The sequence below is a fragment of the Gadus morhua genome, chromosome 6 (assembly GCF_902167405.1).
Source record: "Gadus morhua chromosome 6, gadMor3.0, whole genome shotgun sequence".
Taxonomy (NCBI): Eukaryota; Metazoa; Chordata; class Actinopteri; order Gadiformes; family Gadidae; genus Gadus; species Gadus morhua.
Window position 1 is genome coordinate 11,995,700 of NC_044053.1, and position 15,000 is coordinate 12,010,699.

At 50.0% G+C, this 15,000-nt stretch overlaps 1 protein-coding gene across 7 annotated transcripts in view; it reads right to left on the minus strand.

The window, feature by feature from the left end:
- The window catches only part of mef2cb (myocyte enhancer factor 2cb), a 70,991-nt gene that overhangs the window by 41,531 nt on the left and 14,460 nt on the right, over nucleotides 1–15,000 (minus strand). For all 7 annotated transcript variants that reach the window (XM_030359754.1, XM_030359753.1, XM_030359755.1 and 4 more), the window contains exon 2: nucleotides 2,492–2,783. In XM_030359754.1, coding sequence (XP_030215614.1) covers nucleotides 2,492–2,545 — 54 coding nt within the window. In that variant the 5' untranslated portion in view covers nucleotides 2,546–2,783. The remainder of the gene's footprint in view (nucleotides 1–2,491; nucleotides 2,784–15,000) is intronic.

The window sequence follows — 15,000 nt, forward strand, 5'->3', positions numbered from 1 at the left end:
CCTCCCTTCTGTCCCTGTCTGTCTCTCTTGTCTGCCTGCCGCTTGCGTCTGTCTATGTGCCTTCCAGTCGGTCTGTCTGTCTCTCTCCCTCCCTGCATGTGTCCGCCCGTCTGTCAGCCTCTAAATGGAGCCCTGGTGTACGAGGACGGCTCACAGGCGATAGGTGCAGACTCAGGTCGCGGTCGCTCGCGCCGCTCTGTCCGTCAAGCTCCCTTCTCACTTTCCTCCCCTCTCGCCAACGACATCTGTGACTCCTGTGGTAACCTCTCGCACGGAAGGTGAGTTCACTATGTCGCGCGGATGGAGCGAGGTGTCGATGTCGCGTTAGTCTCCCCTGGTTGCTCCCTCCCCCCCCCTCTCTCTCTCTCTCTCTCTCTCTCTCTCTCTCTCTGTCCATCTCAACTCTGCTCTGTCTAGGATGACCGCTGTCTCGTCTCTCGGTCTCATCACACTGAACCTTCCTCATTCTCGATTCCTGTGCGGAATTTCCTGGCTGACGTAACTGTGATTGAAGGGCCAGTCTAGTCGGAGGCCAGTCCAGGGAGCGCTTGAAGAACGCCTCCCAGGCGGTGTCGGCCATTTGCTTCCGTGAACCTCATTGACGTACTTAAAATGGCCACACAGGAATACTGCCTATCTTGCATAGACTAGTAAGTACATAGGTGTACAACCCTAATGTGGAGAAGGAGTGTATCGATGTACCGCATTTTTCAATGTGTGTCTGTCTGTGTGTGTGTATGCCCGCGTACACGTGCGTGTACGTGCGTGTGCATGGGTCTGTATCTGTGTATGTCTGTGTCTGTGTGTGTGTGGTGTGTGAGCGTGTGTGGCTGGATGTCTATGCATGTGTTTGTTTGTGCGCCTGCTTGTGTGTGTGTGTGTGTGTGTGTGTGTGTGTGTGTGTGTGTGTGTGTGTGTGTGTGTGTGTGTGTGTGTGTGTGTGTGTGTGTGTGTGTGTGTGTGTGTGTAAGTGCGTGATTACCTGCGTGTGTGTGCCTGTGCGCGCACATGTGTGTGGGTGTTTGTGCGTGCACATGTGGATCTGACCTATAGGAACCAGGGGGCAGCTTTCCAGCGTATGGATCCAATTGGTCTGCCAGGAAGCTGCCAGAGTGTCAGTGGTCACTTGTGCCGCAGGAACTGATTGATTGTGGGCCTTGGGGGCAGTGAGAGACGTCTGTCTCTATCTATTTCCTGCCTCAGACAATGGTGTCTGCCCGGGCCCTGTTGTCCATCAATTATCATATAGACTCTCTCAAAGCCCGGACACAACTAACAGCACTTGTTTTACTGGTTTCCACCTACCATCTCTCGCAGGACAGATTTATGTTTGATTTGTTAATCTTCCTTTGATGAATCGTCAGACCCACTCCATGATGGCTGATAGACGGGCTACTGCTGCTGGACATGAAACACCATTAAGCCGCGGAGGGGCCACTGAGATCCTCCTATAATCAGCGTCTCCGGTCCCCTAAAAACAACGGCTGGCTGCCTCAAGTACCCCCTTAAAACTTGGGCTGCACGCGACAAACAACATTAGACTCTCTTCGGCCTCTAGTTTTACTATCAGCTTCATGAAAGTCACGTCAGTTTTTTTTAACGAATATAAAAATGTTCCACACAGAAACAATTGTCCCCCTAATTGTTGTCCTACCTATGTATGCTATTTTTGAAATCTTCCCACGTCCCCCCCCCCCCCCCCCAATCCCTCCCTCCTGGGACCCACACGAGTCCCTCTTGGGGGACCGTGCCGTGTGCCCCTCTGGTTGAGAATCACTGCACTACATCATTCTACTTGCTGGTCCAGCATTGTGTCATTCTGGACCATTGCACACTGTTGTGCGGTTGTTTATTGCTCAATGCCCAGCCTCAACCTTCTGTGGTGGCGACTCCCTCCCCCCCCTCTTCCGCCGGATGGTAGCGTTCCACTGACTGCCAGCTAAAGTGGGTGAGATGGCGTAAGACGACCGCTGTGTGAAGGGTGCCCCGGCGGCGGGCCTGCCGTGTGGTCGCCTGCCGTGGCTAGCAGACACAGCTATGTGCAGTGTGGTGGTATGCTGCAATAATAGAACTACACTTTTACTTTACTTCTTCCTCCATAACAATAAAATACTCTTATCAGATGAAATCAACAGTAATATAATAAATACTAATAACAAATAATACAAACCATTTTTATAATATTATTAGGACCCCCCCCCCCCCCACACACACACACCAAGAACCCCTGTTCTTCCCGCCAAATACTCAGGCTCCCAAAAGGCCCTAACTGCAGCGGGCAGAGCAGGGAGCGATTGGGATGTGTCTCCTCCCTCCTCCCTCCTCCCTCTCCCTCCTTCCTCCTCCTCCTCCCTTTGCACCCCATCCATCCACGCCTCCTTCACCCTCCACCCTCCACCCCCACCCCCCTTCCCCGCCGCCCCCCACCCTCCACACACACAGACACCCCATCCTCATCCATCGTCCCTCTCCCCTCCCCCCCGGGACGCACCTGTCTGTTGCGTTCATCCATAATCCGCGTGATCTGTATCTTTTTCCTCCCCATCGTCCCCGTCTCTCGGATGCGCTCTCGCTCCTCTGGCTCGAACGGAAAATAAAGTAACGGCGGTGCGCCTCTGTTTCTTTCTCTTTCTCCTTCTCGGCTCGCTCTCCCCTTTCTTTCTCTTCTGTCCGCGTCTTTTCTTTTCTCTTCCTCACGCGCCAGCTGCTTTTTCTCTCCTTCCACCAGTCTTTGCTCTTCTTTTCTCAACTTCAACTCAATTCAAAGACTCCAGCGTCTGTACCTGTAAGGGAGACATGAGAGAGGGGGGGGGGGGGGGGGGGGGGGGAGAGGGATGAGGAGGAGAGGGGGAGAGGGGGAGAGAAATGAGCATTAAGTGAAATGAAATATGGCAAAAATACTTAGAAGGGAGGGGAAAAAATAACAATCAGGAGGCATCACTGAAGTCACAAGGGAGGGCGAGGAAACACAAAGGATCTGTCAACAACGCAGTGAGAACGGCAGCTTTTTTCATTTCTTGGGATTTTTTTTCCATCGCGTCATATCATGCAAATGTGCTCCCTTTTGTTTTTTAGCAGCAAGCCAACTATGAGAGGAGACAGCGCTGTCAGGATTTTGCCTGGTTCACAGGGAATCTGACAGTTGTTTTGGAAGTGTTCGCTATCTTAAACGCTCTAATCACCCAACACTGTAACATCACCGCCCGACGGAGAAATACATTCTTGTTTCTACTCCACAAAGCCCCGGTGTAGACAGTGTGGAGCTGCCAGGAACGGCTACATCTACTTCATCTGATATGTCGGCAAATGAGAGTGGTAGAATTGTAGAACACAGCTGTAAAACCTAGCAGTGCCTCGCCATGCGCTGGCAAACAAAAAGCAAACAAAGAGATCATCAGTCGCACGGCGATTCCTCAAAGTAAGAAATCAAACCAGGCATTCCAACATGAACTCAGTACAGAACTATTTGGATGTGCTGCAGGAATGGTGTGTGTGCACAAATGTGAATGTGTGTGTCTAGTGATTGAGTGTTTGTATGTGTGTGTGTGTGTGTGTGTGTGTGTGTGTGTGTGTGTGTGTGTGTGTGTGTGTGTGTGTGTGTGTGTGTGTGTGTGTGTGTGTGTGTGTCTGTTAGTGAGTGTGTGTATGTGTGTGTGTGGGGGGGGTGTAAGTGTGAGAGAGAGAGAGAGAGAGAGAGAGAGAGAGAGAGAGAGAGAGAGAGAGAGAGAGAGAGAGAGGGAGAGAGAGAGAGAGAGAGAGAGAGAGAGAGAGAGAGAGAGAGAGAGAGAGAGAGAGAGGGGTGAGTGGAACAGAGAGAAATGCTGCTGAGCTGGACCTGGACTGCATGAGTGAGGAAGAAAGCTGTGCTCCAAAAAGTTTTCCTTGTGCGTGTGTACCGACAAGAGTGTGTGTGATTGTGTAGGTGTGTGTGTGTGTGTGTGTGTGTGTCTGTGGGTGTGTGATTGTGTGTAAGTGTGTTTGTGTGTGTGTCTGTGTGTGATTGTGTGTATGATTGTGTGCATGTGTGTGTATGGATGTGTATGTGTGTGAGAGTGTGTCGGTGCACATGTGTGAGCCTGGCTGAGCCAGAAGCTCCGGCGCATCTCTCCTGAGTGCTAAAGTAGGCCAACCCAATCTATCTCAGGGAGGAGCAGAAGAACTGTTGTTGTGTTTTCTTTTGACAGTAGAGGTGATAACGTCCCTCGTTATGCAAATGAGCATCCCATTATTTAAGCTCAGTGCAATGCAGGGGAGCTGTCAGTGCCGTCACATAAAAAAAAAAACTCCATCTACCCTGGTTCCTTTTTTTTATCTCCTTTCCTCCTCTCTTCTTCTTCCTCTCTCTCTCCCCTCTCTGAACCAGATTTCCGTCACCTGGCAGCGCCTACATCAGACGTCGATGCCGAAGACGACACTGCTTCACTAAAAGACATGTCACTCTCGCTCCCTCCCTCCTTTTCTCTCTCTTTCCCTCCCTCCCACCCTCTCTCTCTCTCTCTCTCTCTCTCTCTCTCTCTCTCTCTCTCTCTCTCTCTCTCTCTCTCTCTCTCTCTCTCTCTCTCTCTCTCTCTCTCTCTCTCCCCCATACATAAACAAGCATGCAAAAACAACGTACACAAACACAAAATAATGCACTCCCCTCCCCCAAAACTTCCCTCTTTTTTTTTGTCATTCTCCTGCCCTAACCTGAATCCATGTATTTATTGAGCAACAGCGATGTTGAAGCACAAGAAAGTGGGCAAAAGTGATCAAAAGTGGGCTCCACCTCTTCGGGGTGAATACGGCATGAAGTTACTTGTGCGCACAAATAAGGACTATTTTTATTGATGTTTGTCTACACATGAAAGGATCCCACTGTGAGCTTGAGAAAACAACTCGCTAGATTTGATCATTTTTTTGCATTCTGCAAAATACCAAAAATATAACTCATGCTCATATAATATATCAAGCGGTTTGAGAAGATGACTTCTAATAACATGCCGTTAAATCATAGGGAGTTAAATTATTTCATTAATCAATTACTGATTTAAAAAAATGGTGTGACAAATGATACAATTATATTGTACTACTACTAATCACAATATGGTTCTTTGCTCCCAGAAATAAATAAAAAATAAAATCTAAAATGGTGGCGAATCTAAATGATTTACACTTTCAAGAGCCCTTCCAGAACATTGTTTCCCTTTACACGCAGCAGTCAGAACATAAAAACAACAGACACAGAGAGAAGGCTGTCCGACAAGACCATTACGATCATAAGACACACCACTAAGACAGTGACGTGACCCAAAACCAATCAATCACCACGAGAACAACAACAAGCCTGCCTACCTCCTCCTCCTCCTCTCACACTGACAACCGCCACAGTCTCCCAATCTCCTCCTCCTCCTCCTCCTCCACTACACTCGAGCTGGCCTGGGCAGCGCTCCAGAAACAAGGAGGCGTCAACTCCTGTGATCCTTGCCTGCCTCCTGGCCTCCACTCCCACCTTCCCTGCCGTGCCCTGCTCCCTCCCTCCCTCCCTCCCTCCCTCCCTCCCTCCCTCCCTCCCTCCCTCCCTCCTTCCCTCCCTCGATCGCTCCTCCTCCAGCCCCATACTGAGCCTCTCAATGTCAGTGCCCGCTGGGGCACACAACACCTTGGGCCTTACGCAACACCAGCACTAAGACTAAGCCCCGGTGCTCAACAAATAATCCCTGCTTTGGCTCCCAGCATCAGCCAGTGCATCCTAAGGTGTAGTGCAACTCCACCCACACCACCACCACCACCACCACCACCACCACCCCACACACCACCACCCCTTCACTTGCTTTAAAGGGCCTTCACACAGACAGACACACACACACACCTTCTTCTTTCCTTTTTTTTTTCTCTCTGACTTGATGCCTCATCCACCTCCTCCTACACACAACACAACACACAACCACGGATCTCAACATCACGGCTTCAACCCCCCAGCCTGCTCCCCCCACCTCTCCTACATTCCACCACCCCCCACCCCCTTCTCCCTTCTTCCTTGCACCCGCCCCCATGGCGTTTGAGTGCCAGGAAACTGGCACCCGACGGCGCTATGGTGCTAGGGTCCTACCGAACCAGACTCTCTTCTCCTCTCTCTCTATCTCCCTCTCTCCCTCACTCCCCTCCTCACTGGTCGCCCCCCCCCCCCCCCCCCCCCTCCCGCTCCCTTCACACAAATTTAGCAGATTACCGTTGAACCACTCAATCCAATTTAGCATTGTGACGCAAAGGGGTAGGTGTGGTGGGTAGGTCTGGTGGGTGGGGGGGGGGGGGGGGGGGGGGGGCTGGTGGGGTGCGGTGGGTGGGGGGCGGGTGGGGTTGAGGTAACACAGAGCCAGGCCTCACTACTCTACGCTACACTGCACGGGTTTAAATGACATAACCCAGCGATGCTTTTCCCCCCACGGCAGGAACGCTGTGCAGGAGAGTGAGACACCTGCCTTTGACCGGGCGCATGAGGACAGAGGGGGGGAGGTCAGGGAGGGAAAGGGGGAGGGGGAGACGGGGGGAGAGGTGTGTACAGAGCGAGAGCGGGCGGGAGAGAGAGGGAGGGTGGGTTACGGTGGCTGGTCGAGGAGAGAGAGCTAACAAGCTCTGATTCATCATGCCAATTTACAAAGAGCCCAAAGTAACGCTTTAGGGAGAAGGGAGCTGCTTTTTTCTATTTTTTTTTGCCCCAAAGCGAGACAAAGAACAGTGAAACGAGGAAGAAAAATTATAACTCATCTCCTGCAGTTCTTTCACACCAGACATGGCAGCTGAATGAAAGAGAGGGTGATGAGGGGAGAGGCTGAGGAGGAGAGGGGGGTGAGGAGGAGAGAGATTGAGGAGGTGAGAGGGTGAGGATGGGAGAGGGTGAGGAGGGGAGAGGGTGAGGAAGGAAGGGTGAGGAGGGGAGAGGGTGAGGAAGGAAGGGTGAGGAGGAGAGGGTGAGGAGGGGAGAGGGTCAGGAGGGGAGAGGGAGAGGAGGAGAGAGGGTGAGGAGGAGAGTGTGGAAACAGATGAAGCCAAGCTTCTTGCCGATCCTTTTTTAACCTCATGACAGACGGGCAGACAGACAGACGGACAGACAGAAAGAAAGGCAGGCGAATAAACAGATACAGGCAAAAAAAGACACAGGTAGATAGAGACACAGGGATACTAAGGTATAGAGAAAGTTGGATAGAACGATATAATGATAGATCGATATATAGATATAGCAACAGATAGATAGAGAGATAATGATAGCGATAGCAATCGATCGGTTGATCGATTGATACATAGATAGATAGATAGATAGATAGATGGATCAATCCTCTGCACTGAGGAAATGAGGAATGGAGAGAGACCGCAGCGGAAGGGAATGAGAGGAGAGGAGGGAGAGGAGGCACCAGGCCTGTCCGGGGGAGGGGGGGGGGGGGAGCTGTACCCACAACCCTCCCATCTGTTAAGCAGACGGACAGAGCAAGAGGGAGCCGGAGGGGGAGGAGAGAGGCGATGCAGAGGTACCGCGATTCAGCACATAGATCTAACGAGTGCTCTCTCTCCCTCTCTCTCTCTCTCTCTCTCTCTCTCTCTCTCTCTCTCTCTCTCTCTCTCTCTCTCTCTCTCTCTCTCTCTCTCTCTCTCTCTCTCTCTCTCTCTCTCTCCCTCGCTCTCGCTCTCTCGTCTGAGTCGCAGGGCTTAGTGGACTCAGTATACAAGGGTTGATTGTAGGTCACCTGTGTCCCAAGTGTTTAGCGACTAAAAGCGAGCATGTGGCTCTTTGTCCACAGTTCTTACAGTCCGTATTAAGGGATGCTTGTAAATGTGTGCTTTGTCATCAAGCACAAGGGAATAGATCGAAACTCATCTCTCAGAATCTAAGCGACAGGAAGAGGAGAAAAAAAAGGGGAACACCGTCTGGGTTCAACCTCTTCTGTGTTGTGCAAAAGAACCAGAGCTCAATATTGCAAGGATGCAGTATTGCAATATTCATAGGAAACGTATGTTGTTCACATTTACATGTCCCAGTAGTTAGATCCGGGAGTAAAAAGGTCTTTCCACTCGTCTGTTGGGAATAGTGAGGAACAACCAAAATGAACTACTTTTTGTCCTGGTCTGTGTCTCAGCACTTCTGCTGACACCTATATTTTTTGCCAAACTTTGCCGCCTATAATGTATTGGGGAAGGCCATTCATCATCGCAGGAGGGGATGTTTTTTTTTTACTGTACAGTTTTTTACTTACTACTGGTACTGCTAAGCTGATTGCACATCTGCAACACATTTGATACTTAAATATTTTCTCGAATTTCGCAAGAACATGTATTTTTCCAGGAAACTAGTTTGGGATGTGAGGATTTATGAAAACACATTACTCTGTAGGAAATAAACCTTTTAAGGATGTTTATCGTACATCAAATAAACACAGCTTCCCTTTCAAATAAACTATCGTTTCCGTGTGAAAGGGGGAGAAAATTTGTATTAATGCAGTTCCTTGGAATTACAATTTGAGACGTGAATACTCACTCTGTGCCGAACGGTGTCTGTGTGGCTCTGCGTGTGCGCGTTCGTGCACTCACATCTGTGCGTGCATGTGTTTGTGTGTGTGTGAAGAGAAGGGAGGAAGCAAGGAGGAGGAGGAGGAGGAGGAGACGTAGGCAAGGGAAGGGAGTCTATGGCCAGGCGGAAGAGGAAGAGGAAGAGAACAGTTTTTCAGGTCTCATTGTGTCTCTAATGTCATTACAGACGGTGACTCCACTATGTGGAGCGTCACAGTACCACCCCCCCCCCCCCCCCCCCAACCTCCCCCCCCTCCCCTCACCACCACCACACACTCCCCCTCGTCTGTCAGTGTGAGATAGCAGCGGTGACGAATGGCTATCAGCCCCCCCCAGCACCACCGCCACCCGCTCCACCACCTCCTCCTCCACCACCAACACCACCCAAACCCAATGTCTGCCTTCCCCTCCTCCACGTGCCGGTGGGAGGACAGTGACCTAAACCCGGGCGGCGGTCCATGCGTAGGTGGGCCCTGTGTGAGGCACTGAACCGCTACAGATATTAGCGGCTAATTTAACATGTGAGCAGCTAAAGAGATTAGCAACACGTACATCTGGGGGATTAGAGTGATAGCAGTGAAGGAAAAAAAAATCAAATAATGTGTTCATTTCCTTTTGTCGTTCCCACCCTCTCCCCCCTTTTCCCAATGCGCTTTCGCTTCCAGAAAAAAGAGGCAGATTTGTGTGTGTGTGTGTGTGTGTGCATGTGTGTGTGTTTGTGTGCGTGTGTGTGTGTGTGCGGGGGCGAGCAGGCGTGTGTGTGTTTAGGAGAACATCCACCTGTCTCGCTCCATTAGCTCATGGCATAGTTGGATCGTTATTAAGACACAGGAGATGCTTTCCCATGTATTCTGTTTCCAATAGCTATGTAGCAAAAGAGCAGCACACCGGTCTATCGACGACGATCAGGAGACTAAGCTGTTTGTCTATACTTGACCTCTGTTTTATTTACTCTTTCAAAAAAATAATCATTACTTTAAAGTCTGCCACTTGAAGGTAGTCATTATTAAGTGCAAAACGGTGAGTCGTAAATCCCCCAACACACCGCGCACAAATTTCCTTAATTATTATCACAAGGAAGCTTGATTCTTAGCAATTAAGGTGACATTGTAACTGGAAACCAATTAGCTGCTGTCGATTACAACGTGTCTTGACTAGAATCCAAGCGGTTGTCAGTCTCATCAGAAGACGACGCACCGTTCTGCCTTGTCTTGTATCCTCGTGCCTAGAAGCGCTGCCTCAGGAACTGGGAGGAAGGAGAGACAGGAACTCAGCGGTACACACATGCACAGACACCCACCCAGCCACCCACACATACACGCAAAGGGAAAAACACACACACACACACACACACACAGGACAGGATGTGACATCAGCAGCAACAGACAAACGAAGAGGTGTTTCCTTCCCTAAATCTTTCCTTCGACTTCATCCAAAAGGTGCACCCAAGACTCCCCACCTACAGCTTTCTTATTCTTAACAATAGAGAGAAGGAGGTGAAGACATGTGTTCCCTGGCGTTGGCTACTGTAGAACTGGCTCCAAAACTGTGCGTACTATTTAATTTTATTTTTTTACTATTATCAAATGGAAAAAGTCCACTTGGTTTGATTCTGAAAACAAAAAGTATGAACGGATATAACAAAAGGAATCTGTCTGAAATCAAACGACAACAACAGGGCCAAGGCAAGGCAGAGCAATACCCCGAAACAAGCGCGTGTTGAAACACCCTGGCGGTATGACGACACAGGGGTGTTTCAGGGCGCCAGAGCACAACGGGCCCTGTGGTATCGGCGGTGCGACTGTAAGACGAACCGTGGGAGGAACACTTTCATTTCTCCTTTCAGCCCCTCAGCTGGCCATCCTCCACCCCAACGAACCCTCCCACGGAGAGTCCTTCAACTGTTCTGCAACTGACTGCTGCGACTTCATACCACCTCTACACACACACACACACACACACATACACAACGAACAAACTAACAGTGTAGTGGAAAGAAAAAATAACTGCTATACAATCGGAAATACGTCTAGGTAGTGCGGTTCGAGGCGCATACACGATTTTGTAAAACATTGAAAAAAAAAATGAAATTCTCATATTTTTTCCTTCACAAAACGAGATGACCTCTGCTGTTGTCCCAGTAGATGAACCGACGCGCCTCCCCCAGAAAACACCGGGCGAGGGCGAGGGTACGTCAACCCTCCGTGTGTAAAGAGCCGGTCGTTTGGACAGCTGCACCTCTCACTCAGCGGAGGGAAAACAGACTCCTGGAGGCTCGGGGAGGGGGCGGGGTTTAGCGGGAGCCACGTTGAAGACAGGTAACATCCGTCAGCCCCTGACACAGAGACAGGTGAAAACCATCTTTCCATGGCCCATCGCTGACTCCACCCCCCCCCCCCCCCCCCCAAGGACGAAGAGACTTGACACAATGCGTCAACTTGGCCTTTGAAAGCAGGCCAAGGTCTGCAACGCCGCAGCTGTCGGGGCCGGGGGCAGGCGGAGGAAAGACCACGCGTGCAAGCGGACCAGACAATGGTACACCATAACATTTAATCACAGCGCCCTCCCCGATGCTCGGCTCCATTCCGTCGTCTCGTTGACGTAAGAACTGTTAGTGCTGCCGCGTTCATCAACGTGCACACACATAAGTGTCGGATCTCATAAGTTGCCATGGTAGCGCAGGTGGCTACGAATGGGGGTTTCGACCATTAGGAAGTGGTGTGTGTGTGTGCGACCGCAGTGACCGAATTGGCTAAAGATATCGCTTGGTAACAAAACGTGGAAAACATGGACGAAAATAAAAGAAAAAGCAGAAGTTTGGGTGAGCCGCGCGGAAACGAAGCAGAACAAGGGTGTCTCTAAAGGTCGCAGGAACTGAACATGGTCACATGCAGAGAACGATGCAAACTAAACCAACATCATCGGTTAGGAAGACACTGGAACGGAACCAATGATGAAGTATCGTGTAAAAACAGAAAATAAAACGAAATCGTCAGTAAAAAAACGTTTGGGGGGGGGGGATGATGCAAGCGCCTCTTTAAGTCCTAATCGCCTCATCTTCACTGTGGTAATAGCGTCTACAGATCCTCTCCTTCACCTATTTTGTTCCTCCTCTTGATGACTCTCTCAATTCCCCCACCCCCCCCCCCCCGCTCCCCCATCTCCGATCACTGCAGTTCAAGCCCATTCCTCACTCATTGCTACAGTCCCCGTGCGTAGAGTTTGTTGCCAGAGGTCATGTTTCCCAGTGTGTGTGTGTGTGTGTGTGTGTGTGTGTGTGTGTGAACTTATGTGCGTGTGTGAGGGTGTGCGTGCGTGTTCACCACCGCCACACTTCACAGTCTACCGCCCTGTCCACAACGACTCTGGTGACTCAGGTGCACGACGACCACACACAGATGCTCGCGCTTTAACAAACCGGGACGGGCAAACGCACCGACCTGCATACGGCTGGCTCAGTCACCCACACACACACAGACACACACGTCACACACCTACCCACCAACATCAGCATTATGATTGCACTAATCATCCAAAATAAACTGTCTGTCTTCTGTGTTGAAGCGCTGAACGACCGTAGCCTTTCCTCGTGAGCCATATCAAACACGGCTTTAATTCCTTCCTTTTGTATTGAACACAATGCAAACAAAAAGAAAGGGGACTACGAAAAAAATAAAGGTTAAAAAATGAATCCCCAACAGCATGAGAAGCGCTCAGCCCGCCCACAATAGCAGCCGCCAGGAGTCATGTCACTGAGGCTCCACAAAGCAGTGACATATTCCCCCAATTACACTCCCCGCCGAGTGCGACAGGAAATCGGCTCAGGATATTACCAATGTTCTCCGGTCGGGTGGAGTCGGGTGGGGGGGAGGTGGGTGACTCGGTGACTGGGGCGGGGACTGAGGGGCACCGGAGAATGTGTGTGCAGAGAGTGTGTGATTGTTTAAGAGTGAGGTGAAGGAGGGGGGGCTATAGATATAATAGGCGATTGACCGTTCAAACACAACACAACTCCCCCGGGTGCAAAGAATGACGCCCGTCGCGACTCTCACCCTCTCTCCCCCTCCTTCGTCCTCACAACATGGTGAGTTGGTATCTCCACTGATGATTTCATCATCACCCCCCCCCCCCCCCCAATCCTCTCCCCTCACATCTCCAGTACTTCCACCTTTCTCTCTCTTTCTCCCTCTCTCTCTTTCTCTTTGCTGCAGCATTCTAATCACCCTAATTAAAAGCTTTGTTCGTTTAGAAATCTCTGATGACAATTTGTTTCACTCTACCCTACAGCAGTGGTGGCTGTGAAGAGAGGAGAATTAAATTTGATCTTCTGACAGCAATTATTAAATGCTCCCTCCTGGCCTCAATTAAGGCCTGTGGGCTAATGTTAACATGGCTAGCCCTCATGCAATGATGCCAGTGGCAGCTTTTTTTTGCCTTCTTTTTTTTTCTAACAACTACTTTCTTTCCTGCACCTTTACTTTACGTGTGAGCGATATGCGGTGGTTGACTGCGCATGCATGCATGGCTTCACACGTGGATGTGCTTGCCTATGCGCTGTTACCTGTTTTTGCATATGTTCGGCACACTGAAACACTGTGACGAACGAAAGTGAGCTCGGGACCCACACTGACAGATAACATTCACTTGAATAACTTCTCGGTAAAAAAAACTGTCCCGATGTTCCGCTAGCATATGTAAATATGATAGAGTTGCTAATGGTTAAACCTAATATTTTGAAAGCTGCGATTACACATGCCTGGGTATTTGAACATGCTAACTAAAACTGAAATAGCTGGAAGTGTGTGTGTGCGTGAGTGTGTGCGTGTATGTGTGTGTGTGTATGTGTGAGTCTGTGTGTTGGGAATTGTGTTCCTATCAATGTAAGAGGCAAACTGTTGAGGATTGGTAAACTCTTGTTAGCACATCATTAAGATGCCTAATGGGATCAGTTAAACAGACCAGATCGATTTTGTGCTACAGTTTTGCTTTGAGAAGTCCTCTCTGGCTTTCCATACAAAATAAATAGCAGCAGTCTCTCACACACACACACACACACACACACACACACACACACACACACACACACACACACACACACACACACACACACACACACACACACACACACACACAGACACACACACACACACACACACACACAAGGAAACTCCTCCAATTCTGCTTTGACGGACAGGGCCTTGCAGAGTACCGCGACATCTTGCATCTGTGCGGCCCGAAAGCGGGTGGCTCATTTGTAGCGAGAAGTAGGAAGGTTGCGCTCTTCCAATAAGAAGATGTCCTTCATGGAATCAACCTTTTTTTTCTTTTCTTTTTTTTTGTTTCCCTTCGGTCCCTGTGCTCCACTAGGAAACCAAGTAACCTAGATCGTAGAGTGGGAAGGAGAAGAGAGAGAGACCAGAGAGAGAGAGAGAGAGAGAGAGAGAGAGAGGGTGGGAGGGAGGGAGGTAGGGAAAGAGAGAGAGAAGGAGGGAGGGCGGGAGGGAGGGCGGGAGGGAGGGATGGAAAGAGAGAGAGAGGAGAGAAGGAAAGAGAGAGGCAGAGGGAGAGAATGAGAAAGAGTTACAATGACAGTGGTAAAGAACGAGAGACTAAATGAGAGCAAGAGAGAGAGAGAGAAATTAGAGAAACGAAAAAGACATGAGAGAGAAACTAGAGAGAGAACCGAGAGCGGAGATAGAGAGAGATGACGAGGTGCTAGAGTGTACAGCGGGCATAGATCGAATCGGCGTAGACTTGGGCTAGATGAGGGATACAGATATCGAGATCCAGCATCATCGAGGGATAGAGTCTTAACTCAGGCACCCAAGAAACTCTCTTTTACTCTCCCTCTCTCTCTCTGACTGTCTCTTGCCCAGCTCCAGGAAAAGCAATAGGCCGTCCTGCTCAGATGATGTCAGCTTCGTGTATTCATTTATCGGGACCACAGGCTGATTGTGCTGATTGTGGGCGAGAGGCGCGGGCCGGCTGAGGCTGCGCGTCATTAAACGGAGATTGTTCTGCTGTTAGTGTTGGTGGAGGCTAGGAGGGTGTAGTGTTTCCAGCCACTGCCTCTCTGTAGCAAGCATGAATACACGCACGCACGCACGCACGCACGCACGCACGCACGCACGCACGCACGCACGCACGCACGCACGCACGCACGCACACACTATAAAACAATAAACTTGCTTTGCTTTTTTTCTCACCAAAAAAAGTTTCCTTTTTTTTGCCGATTGTTTCGCGGCCGGTTCCAGCTGCGACCCAAAGTGTTCGAGTGTTTGGCGGTCCACGTCGGGTGGGGCTATACAATACACAGCGCAACCCCCTTTTAAAAAAACACGTATTTATATATTTTATTATTATATTATTGCTATTATTATTATTTTTTCGAAAATCCTGTGTAATAGATTGGCCTGCATGTGCACACACGGCACATTTGCACACAAGAGTGCGGCTGAGAGC